Below are 11,014 nucleotides of genomic sequence, written 5' to 3'. Positions count from 1 at the left end.
GATTTGTGTTGAATTTCCGATATAATACTGTAAGACGACTGTTGATTGGTCCCGGAAATAATCGTGACTACTCAAATTGTCTTAGTTTTATTCTATAAAATACATGCCATCGAAATTTTTTGTCTTCCATAGAACCACGGCATTGAATTTTTACTAAGATGTTTCGAAAATACTTGATCTTTTTTAGAATATTCTTTTTTATTACATTTATCGAAAATCTTTTTTTTTAAAGAGAAGAAATATATTTTCATTATTATCATAAACATTCTTTACAAACTAACAACCTGTGGAAATATTCGAAAATGCCTTCTTTAGGTCTATATAATGTAACGACAAAATTTATTTATAGGGTTTTCATTTATATTTTCCCAACTTATAATAATTAGCGGGCAATACTTAAATTCCGGCAATTAAACGTTTATATCAATACAAGGTACCAATTATTAGTTGTACGTATTATGTACACTAAAATCTAAAATAAGACTTAAATTAAAATGACCATTTAATATTTTATCGATGTATGCCTACCGATATTCATCTGAAATATGGGACAACATGTGGCCATTAAAATTTACATAACTGCCTCCCTGATGGTTGATTTCCCATAAATATAGAGAAGTATCATTTTACGCTTCATTGATGCAGTTTCAGATGGGATTAGATATGTTATTTTTTATTATATCAACAATATATTCGTGTAAAAATAGAAAAATGCCCTGAAGAAGATTCCAACATATCAAAAGTTATCAATCGATACTTACATTCAAATTACAATTAATTATCTAACGATAATCAGTAAACTTAGCATATCCTGCGCAGAGTTCAGATAATACATCATAGTAACTGTCAACTGTCACTTTCATGTGTGGCATCTGTCGCTCCATAAACAATTTTTCCTGGATGTCCTCATCGAGAGTTCCCCGCCCCTCGTAATGTAAACCGTCAGAGTGATGAATCCCATCCGTAAAAGGTTGTCTCCTTTTCTTCTTTTTCTTCTTCTTCTTCCTCTTCCCTTTTTTCTTCCTTTTATGTAGTCCGGTATTTATCATTGCCTGCATAATTTGTGTAGCGGTTGGATCAACCACAATGTTGGGATTTGTGGCTTTAACGGCAGCTACTACCAGAAACAGTAGATATCCGCCAAACGCCAAAAAAGAAAGAGTTGTTACTGAAGATTGGAATATTTTCGTTATCTTCCCCTTTTCGGGTTGTTCGTCGTTTTCTTGGAGTGGATAGGGGTAATAAGTGCCTAATCCTTTCTTGGTTTCTGTTAACATGCGGAGAGGTAAAGCTTGGGGATCTGTACTCGAAATAGAACACATAAAATATGAAAATGAAACTCCTTGAATGTATCTACGGAGGACTCACCACTGTCACGTTTTCGATGATGTTCAGCATAATCTGGTTTCACATCCCATAAGTTTCTTTTAAGAATAATCAAGTCCGCCAAAGGAAGAGAACTTAGGGATTTTCTAAATAGCCGAATTGACTCAGAACTTTTGACGTTGTGTCCTGTTAGAAAAGCAAACAAGACAATTATCGGTAAAAACTGGACATGATACATTTTCTTTATTACGACCACTTCAGGTTATTGTTGGTACACATATATATCGGACGAACTTTTTTAATGTAAAATTAGAGTTAAATCTGCGGCCCGCACCATGACAAACGTAAAACTAACTAAAGGACCGAAAAGGTTTTAATTTCTTTTGTATCAGTTGGTCGTTGATTTTTAAATTATTTAACATTGCTCTAATAAAGATAGAAAAAACCTGCTATTTTCAAGTGAGGTATTTACGCAACTTATCAACAAGTAAATCGGAGTTGGTGCAAATCTGCATACCCTTATGTTTGATCTAATTATCTAAAATTGTTACTTGAGTTAATTAGCGTTATAAGTACCGGGATTTTTCTGGTATTTAGCTATATGTTCTTGTTGTTCTGAATAACCGTGATATAAATTGAATGTTTCCTTTAAAATGTATTTCAACAGTAATTCATCGGTTCGTATTTTAACCAACACAAGTAAAAAATTATGAACATTACCGTGTACCGTACAATGGTAATCATGCCACTATTCATATTTATAGTAAATTATAACTTAACTTTTGCAACGAAGGCCGATGGGAACAAGTTCTACGAATATTCAAAAGCCAGCGGAATTAACGTTTTAATTGAAAATGGGCATGAGAAAATTTCGAGACCAAAGACTGGACACGAAACCGTAAGGTCGTTTATACCTCAGATATTCACGGCATTTTTGAAGCTTAACAACTTAGATGGTAGCAAAGTGGCGGCGGTGGGTGTAAATGCCCTGATTTTTCTGGCACAATTAGTAAGTAAAAAAATCAACGAATACGTGGTTCATTAAAAACCGCGCGGCTTCAAATTGTCCCTTTCCCCTGTTAACTCTTTAGCAAAATTATTATTTTGTAAAATGTTAAAAGCAGTATTAAATTGGACAAAAGTACTATATTTAAATTTTTTATTTTAATGTTATTTACATCACTGATAGCACAATATGGCCGACTTTTTTTTAATTGAAATATGGAACAAGTGACTCCTCATATTAAAGGTATTTTAAAACTACATTTAATAGTGTATTACGATTCAAAATATATCAATTAATTTTAAACAAAAAAAACAGCCATAAATTTTATAAAAATCACAAATAAAACTCAGTTAAATAATAAATTGGTTTCCTTTCGATTTTGTGCTCGCAGATAGTTTTTGGTTAAAAAAAAATTAATAAATAAAAATAACCAAAGAATGTTTATGAGCAAAAAATCGTAAAACAAACCAATTTCCTTTTTTATTGTTTACGTACTATTTAATTGAATTTGTACTGCATTTTTTGTTATATATATAGCTTTTTTTCTCAAAAACTAATCGATAGATTTTGAATCGCCTTACACCATTGAATGTAGTTTTGAAGGACTTTTAATTTAAAATGTCACATGACCCATGTTTCAATTTGAAAAAAATTGGTCATTTTCGCAATTGGTGACGTAAGCAACATTTAAAAATAAACAAATGTTAAAAAATTGTATTTTTTATACTATACTGCTTTAAAAACTAACATCTTATTAAAGAGTTAACAATACGCGAGCGGAGAAATTTAGAGCCGTATGACATACTTAATGACATAGAAACTCGAATACTAATTAAAAATGTTCCAATTTAGATATTTTGTACAAAATATGTATAATATTACAGAAAAAGATGTAATTATATTTTCAGTCTTATCGGTCATCCATGTATATCTTATTAAGGATAGAAAAACTAACCTTTGATGCTCAAGCCCGTTTATTCTTCAAAGAAAGTACTTTCTACCAACTTTAGACGGTGTTTTCAATAGAAACCGCCAAAGGTACTAAGAAATATAGATTATCGACATGTGAACTAGTTTGATGGGGGAAGGATTGATAGCTTACGAGAGGTCGGACTTTCATTTCGAGATATCACATCTAGATATTGCGGTCAGATATTGTCATACATGGATTCAGGAACGTCGGACACAAAGAGGTACCAGGTCAGGCGTACCGGACGAATTCGCAGGACGACACCACTTAAAGATCGTCGCCTAAAATTGTTAGCTATATGGGATTGATGCTCTACCAACAGAGCATTTGTAAACCTATAATTTGCAGAACACGGCAAAGTTATTGGAATGCGAAATGTATATCGACGAATCAGAAGCTTTAGTTTATTTTCATATCGACCAAAATTTATCTTACCCCTAACTCTGGAACACAAACAAGCCGGTTTCTATGTCATTTAGTATGCAGGGTGTCCCACGGAAAAGTGTTCACTCTGAGTATCATTTCTGTCATCTTTAAAATAAAGACGCTAAAACAAGTCAACATTGATGAGGAGAGAGGTATCATTCGGTGGAAAAGTTGCTTTCGAAATGTCAACCCTCATTCCATGAAAACCACCCCTTTGAAATTTTCAAATTTGAAGAGAAGTTGCCTTATATCTCGATTGAAGGGTTATTTTAGTCTCTACATAGTCGAGCTTTTTCTTCGTACGTAAGTCTCGTAGAAATAAAACATGAACTAAATGATATCTCCCTCTCAAATAAAGTTGACGTGCTTTAGTGTTTTTTTTTTAACAAGAAATAGAAAAGATATTCTAGCTAAACACTCTTCTCTGAGACATCCTGTATTTAATCGTAATCGAATTCTAGCATTCTTATTTATAACAGCTAGGTACCTCATTAATCGCTAATAAAAAAACCGCTGCTTTTGAGGAAGGACGAAACGACGGATTGACATTTGAAAATTCCTACGATTTTATAGTAAATATCTCTGGAGTGGCCGGTTCCGATGTCTTTCATGATCAAATTGGTGACAAGATCATCAGCTACATTCGAGAACGGTCGTCGGAGGAAGAGAGCGGCTGCGTCCAGCTCCTGGTTTGTAAGTTAAATCCTTTCCTAAGAGCAATGCAAAAGACATTGAAGGACATAAAGGAGGACCAACAAAGTAGAAGCTTCAATCTGTTTTACCATTTTCCTAAAGGGAAAGATATAGCGAAACAGAATGAAAGTTGCGAAAACGAGATGAAGTCGTGTTCACACGATTAAATAAGCTGATAATAAATATCTTTTAATTTAAGAAACATATTTTAAAATTGACTTATTTAGTTTTATTTACGTATTTCGTTATTTCGAAATAAATGAAACTACTCGCTCGAATGCACTAGATATTCATATCTTGGACACACCCTATAATAAGAAAAGTCAAAGATTCATCATTTACAGTGTACGCGAATACCTCTCTTTTATTTACCACTATATTATATTGCAAAAAATTGTGTTCCTTATATTATCGTGGGGAATTAAAACTGTTTAATACCCATTTCAATTCGCCTCTATAGTTGTCAAAGCATTCCGAATAAATTACCAGTAAGTATATGGGTGTTGCTCGTCATAAATCAGCAAAGGCACTTAAATCTCTTCGAGATACCTGCGGCTCGTCGCTTTCATATAGCGCGTACGGCGCGCTACACTGAAAAACAAAATCTCTTTCTAACGTATGTAGAATTTTTTTTTAATGTGAAGTGCAAAAAAAATAAAATTCCTTGGGAAAAAAACCTTCGAACGTCGAATTACAATCCTACATTAATGGAGACTCTCCCTCTTCTAAAATTTAAAGAGTATATAATTTCTAGTGCACATCTTTAAGTGTGACTACCAATCGGGGAACCTTAGTGAAAGGTAGCGGCTTCGACGGTGGTGCGCTGATTAATAACCACACATAACAGTCACATGCTAATGCGATCATGTTATTAGTAATGTAATAAAGTATATAGTTATTCATTCGGGCAGTAATTCTCACCGTGGGGGGCGCCCCGATCGCCCGCTGTTAAACCTCACCTTTAATGGTAATATTTATTCCGATGGCATGGGTTCCTCTCAGTTAGATGCCCATATATTGTTGTCTTCTACTTGCATGAGCGACTTATGGGGACGCAAACATTCGCCACGAACGACGATAAAATTGCTTTTTTTCTCTCTTCCTTCTGCTACATCTCGCGGAGTAGATACACGCTGCTAATTGATTTTATGAGCACAGTTAGTGATAAATGTACAACCGAAGGAAGTGTAGTAAAAGTTTTTTTTTTTCAACGATGGTATACGTAATGTACCTAAAGCTAACCTGAACTACTACTTTCTTTTGGAATTCGTATATCGCTTGAGTAATTTTCAAAAATCTGTTCGTGCCAGCTGATACCAACAGATTATAAAGAGATAAAGAGACTGTATTGGACGCTCTGTAACAATAACTAATACACTTGCACACATTTTATGCATGTATTGGGTGGTCCACTACTTTATATAGAAAACCGTAGATTTCAAAAAACAATTTTAAATAAAAGTTATTCAGATATTTATAAATTTTAATTTTTTTATATTTTCGAAATTTTAGGGTGGTCTAGAAAACCGTGGCGGGACAAAAAGGCCATTTTTAAGGGATTTTCCTATATTTTGTTACGGATACTAATTCTGTTTGTAACTAAGTATTTTTTTATTATTGCACGAAATGAAAAATGTTTTGCACTTTTTGAGCTAATTTAATTTAAAGTAAAGATCCAAGAAAAAATAAGGTTATTGAAAATTTCAATAAATTCACATGTATTGAAAATTGAACCGTTTGAAAACTTGTTCAGTTAAAAACAAAATGTCATTATATCAAAATACAATTTTAATTTTTAGAAAAATTTTATACAGGGTGTGAGAAAATAGCAGTTTTCCGTATTCCATTAAGATTCGAATAGTTACGATTTCCTATAACTCAGTATTATTTTTTCAAGCGCGGTGAAGTAACCAACTAATACGCGTCGATGCGTTAGCATTTCCATGATAAACCACATGTTTTACGTGCTGCTTTAGAACTTCGAAATAAAAACGGTTTTTTAAATAAAACACTTTGCTCGTTTGTTTCCAATTTTATAATAGTAAATTAAAAAGCGACAATGTTTTTCAGTTTTAATAAAAAAAGGATTTTAAAACCACAACACGTTCATGGTACTTCGATCATAAGGAAAATACGTTAATTTCATTACAGAGTTGGCGCCGACTATGTGATTTTGCCGATTTCAGATCGCACAAGATTTGTATTTTGCACTTCGTATCACAATCCGGGGCCGTCGGAGAATTTCGGTAGTAATTTCTGGAAATTATAAAGAATTAATTTAAATATTAGGCGAAATTTATTCCTTCGCGCACTAACTTGTAAAATCTTTGAAATAAATCATCGTCTATCATCATCCGTTCGACAACTTTATTCCATTCGCTCGGCGATAAATTTTCCATTTCGTAGGTTTCTGTTGCTGAATACAACTTATACCATTGCGGTTCGTTGTTCGGTAACTTATTAGCCATTTCCATATCAAAAGTCCAGGTCTCGTGTTCCAAAACGTCCTAAAATTTGACAGAGTCCACTGATTGACGATTAAAATTTGCTTGTTTTTTCCATTAAGCTTACCACAATTAATTTGACATTAAAAAGTGCAACATTTCTTACCCTTGTGGTATTTTCATGATCACCATCCACGTAGTAAATCCTAAACGCCGGGTTATGATTAGTGAAAGTTGTCACTGACGGCGCCAAATAAGCCACAGCAGTCGGTCGCCCTAAAAATGACAATAATTGAAGGGTTCGTATGTAAAACAGATACTGCTTCGATCTTTGAAAACTTGAATTTAATTATTCTCAAAATGTGTTTGTGTTAGTTACCATGTTTTAGGCTCGAATTACGAGTCAGATGGATTAATCAATCGAACGAATGAATGAATTTGTTAATGCCTTAGTGTTAGTTACTACATCGTCTGCCCTGTCACCTGTGTACCGGAGCTCGGAAATGTCTTTGGTTTTCCACCACCGCAAACGTTTTCTAAATGAAGTCTTACGGCTATATTCATCCACAGTCTCATAAAATAATTGAAATTCATCAGCATGACTGTGTCCATAAAATAATGCCTTCACAGTTCCCTCATAACGATTCACGATGTCGTAGAAATTTTTCGACCACGATTTCATGCAGTCCGCGCTTCCAGGAGAAATATGACCTCAAAGAAAGAAATTAAATAAGCGCCACAACGGTCAAATACCTCTTAGACGTTTGATTAAATTATCTTTTTCACATTTACCAATAATATGAGTCTTCTCATCGCGATCTTCCGCTCCCTGGAGTTCGTGAATTAACCACTTCAATTCGCTGGCAGGATCGGTGCTGTTAACCAGCAACCACCTGCAACAACGCATCACGTGTCGGGACGACCGTAATTAAAAATTTGGGACAAATTAATTTACCAACTTAAAGAGTGACAATAGTTAGTGTTGATTGAAATCAATCTGAACCCAGGCCTAAGTAACACAGAATAGAACGCTCCATGCCGCACAGTTGGTTCGGCGTTAGGTGGGAGCCATTTCAGCCACGACGGAGATATTTTATCGTACAGCCAAGATATTGAATGATCGGAATTCGTCATCCATGGTGGAGCAAAACTGGAAATACAACGCGCGATATACAAGACATCTCAAAAACATTGATACCAATCAGTATAGGATGCGAAAAAATAAAGCTATTCAGTTAAATATACAGGTTGGATCGAGGCAAGAATCTTGGTTTTATAGTGGAATGACACTCAGTACAACTGAAGCAAATTAATATATTCTTTTACTATTTTATAATATACGTAATTTGAATTTAGATGATTTTAAATAGCACATTGGTCAAATTTTCTATATTACCTGTAGAAGACGAAAAAAAACATATTCTCCTTCTGTTGTACCGACTGTCACTTCACTTTAAAACTAATGTGTCTACCCCAGTCCACTTTAGAAAAAAAGTACTTTTTTTCCGTAAATTTTGAATGAGCTTAATACGCGTTTATACGTAACAACAAAATTTCCAAACTTACACTCTGTTTCTCACAGCAATTTCGTAACTCTCACCATTCCAGAGATGGCTCTAGTAAATACACTTAAAAATATACCTTGTCTATAATAAGCATAAAATGGGGTTGACGCTGGTCAAGGGCAACTCACTTTCCTGCCGGACTCGATTCGTGATTTCCGATTGCGGGGAATATTGGCGTATTAGGGAACGCCTTGAAAATCATGTCGATAGTTTCCTCGATTACGTTCAAATTATTTTCCTTGGTTTGATTCCAAATATCGTGGGGTGGAATATCTCCCGTCCACAAAATGTAATCGATATCCTACAATTAAGTTTATTAAATACGTTCTAACCTACTCAAATACTTAACGTAAGTATTTACATACTGGATGTTGAAGAGCTATAAAGTCAAACATATTCTGCAACATGGCTCGAGGAGCGTCACACTTTTCATATGAACCCCACCTGGAAATTACATATTTCCAGATATGTATGATATATACCCACATTCTGTCGGTATCCGGCATGTATTGTATAATACCTATGCGATTTAAGACTATCAAAGTTTAGGTAGGTGAAAAAATGAGAAAATCGAGAAACGAATTGCCTCATTTACCTTCCAGCAGGCATCAAATCCTCATCTGTTCTAGGAGTACTGTAATTTCGACAACACAAAGGCTCCTCACAGTTAGCAACAGCTCCTTCGGCATAATCCAAATCATAGTGGGTGTCAGATATTTGTAAAACTTTGAATACAGATAGACCTTCCTATAAACATAATTTATCGATAATAGCATGACAAATTCTTATTAATGAACGAACAAAATGTTTCCATCATTAAGTCAATAATTATTGCTATGTAGGTACAGCGTTAGCAGAACTAATAGCCACCTATACAGAATTAAAGAGATGCATGTGTTTATATCAGGTAATTACGATCTCACTGACCTCCACGCGCAGTTCTACCTTATAATTATTTGAAATTCGCAGGAAGTTTACTCTTTACTCATACTGTAAATATACAGAGTGTTCCTTTTAAGGACTTTTTTATTACAAATTTTAAAAAGCCGCTTTTATTTTTGAAAGATCAATGTGTGATCTGTGTTAATCTTTTTTAATTGGTCAGCTCGTTCTCTCGATGTGGCTTCAATAAACTCTTTTATTTGCAAAGCTTTCAAAGACCAAATTTACAAAATACCATAAAAAAATATTGATAATGGTGATGACATAGATAAGAGGCACTTTTGTATATTTTGAATAAAACAAAAAGATAAATTAGGAAGGTACCCACTTTAAAACGTGTCAATGGAGACGTTTTAAGAGGGGGACTTGCAGTTTTCGGCAACTCCACTATCCACTCATGAGAGTTTACATCCGGCACAGGACAGATTTCACCAAATATTAATTTACATACTTCAGTTGGACCTAAAATTAATAAAGATTTCGGCTATTTTAAATGTGACTTAAAAACAATTCAATATTTTATAGTAGAAATTTATCAAACTGTTACCATTGATGAAACTAAATGTATGTACATGCCCTACCTAAGGACGTAAGTTCTATGACTGGAATAACTTCTGGACCATATGTATCAAAAATGCCGCTACACACGTTTAAACTCTCTATTTTGAGAGCGACACAAAGTGACACGAATTTAGTTTTGATTTCGTCAAAGCAGTGTCCGTTTTTCACCTCCGTAAAAAGCAGCCCCACGCCTGTACATTTAAGTTTGTAATGGATTTGACACGGAAAAAAACTCATTCGTACCCAAGTTGCAAATACCGCACGATACTTTAGTTCTCAAAATCATATCATCGGTAACCCTGGACTCCTTGCGTTCCGGTAACGACGATTTCCTCATTAAATTTTCATCGAAATCGACTATCTTAAGATCCTAAAAGGAAGTCCTGACGTTCTGATATAAACAATTTTATTACTCACATGAGAAAATGTATATAGGGGCATTAGAATGGTTTTGTAAGAACCGTTCAACATTGGCGAAACATGAGACGGGTTTGTTTTATAATTCCACTTATCGTCGAAGTTTATTTTAGTTTGTATTGGTAACTCCTCTAAGAATAAAATTGAAAACAAAAAATGTGAAAAACAGAAAAAAAACATTAGAAAAAACTTACTTACCGGAAAATTTTAGTATTAAAATTCCTACAAGAATCTTCCACCGCAGTCCGGAGGACATGATATCAGTAATCGACTGTGAAATAGACGCGATCACTACTGGCAATTTTAGCGATTCATTGAAATCATCTTATACAATTAAAAAGACTATTTCGACCTGAAGCACAAAGTCGGTAGTGATCCTACAGTGCAAAATTCAAGGCTGAAGCCCATCACACGTACGCGAATAGGTTTTATTCACCTACACATATTATTTGCATATACAAGCAAACATAAGTAATAAGAAATGCAATCGTAACATAAAGACGGACGTAGAAATAGAATTGCAGTACGTTTATATGTGGTTGGTTTAAATTGAATTTTACTCTGCTGCCATCGGTAATAATAGACAAGTCTCTTATTTGATTACAATTAAGTGATCATTGTAACTGTTAAAGCATAGATTCATTCCCGTTAAATGTTTTTATTC

General features: G+C 34.2%; 3 protein-coding genes across 4 annotated transcripts; 1 reads left to right on the top strand and 2 right to left on the bottom strand.

Moving 5' to 3' along the window:
* Positions 1–110: 110 nt before the first annotated feature.
* On the bottom strand, positions 111–1,595 carry LOC136345987 (uncharacterized). The gene is made up of 2 exons (XM_066294782.1): positions 1,369–1,595; positions 111–1,300 (listed from the first exon to the last, which is right to left on the bottom strand). The coding sequence occupies exons 1-2, from the start codon at positions 1,562–1,564 to the stop codon at positions 783–785; spliced, it is 714 nt and encodes a 237-aa protein (XP_066150879.1). The 5' UTR covers positions 1,565–1,595; the 3' UTR covers positions 111–782.
* Positions 1,596–1,921: 326 nt separating this feature from the next.
* Positions 1,922–5,045, top strand: LOC136345984 (uncharacterized). The gene is made up of 3 exons (XM_066294753.1): positions 1,922–2,062; positions 2,120–2,335; positions 4,208–5,045. Exons 1-3 carry the CDS (start codon positions 2,036–2,038, stop codon positions 4,586–4,588), a joined length of 624 nt encoding a protein of 207 aa, XP_066150850.1. The 5' UTR covers positions 1,922–2,035; the 3' UTR covers positions 4,589–5,045.
* A 1,396-nt stretch (positions 5,046–6,441) lies between these two features.
* LOC136345929 (sphingomyelin phosphodiesterase-like) lies at positions 6,442–10,895 on the bottom strand. 2 transcript variants are annotated; one of them, XM_066294633.1, is made up of 14 exons: positions 10,549–10,895; positions 10,351–10,481; positions 10,177–10,303; positions 9,954–10,124; positions 9,701–9,834; positions 9,026–9,177; positions 8,796–8,874; positions 8,559–8,731; positions 7,821–8,015; positions 7,658–7,758; positions 7,349–7,576; positions 7,032–7,141; positions 6,738–6,928; positions 6,442–6,677 (listed from the first exon to the last, which is right to left on the bottom strand). In XM_066294633.1, exons 1-14 carry the CDS (start codon positions 10,604–10,606, stop codon positions 6,542–6,544), a joined length of 1,986 nt encoding a protein of 661 aa, XP_066150730.1. In that variant the 5' UTR covers positions 10,607–10,895; the 3' UTR covers positions 6,442–6,541. The 2 variants fall into 2 exon arrangements, with proteins under 2 accessions (XP_066150730.1, XP_066150731.1); XM_066294634.1 differs by having other exon boundaries at positions 7,418–7,576.
* Between the last annotated feature and the right edge of the window lie 119 nt (positions 10,896–11,014).

This window comes from Euwallacea fornicatus, chromosome 21, assembly GCF_040115645.1.
Source record: "Euwallacea fornicatus isolate EFF26 chromosome 21, ASM4011564v1, whole genome shotgun sequence".
NCBI classification, from domain to species: Eukaryota; Metazoa; Arthropoda; class Insecta; order Coleoptera; family Curculionidae; genus Euwallacea; species Euwallacea fornicatus.
The sequence above is the reverse complement of the archived record's forward strand: the minus strand, read 5'-3'. Positions and strand labels throughout refer to the sequence as shown.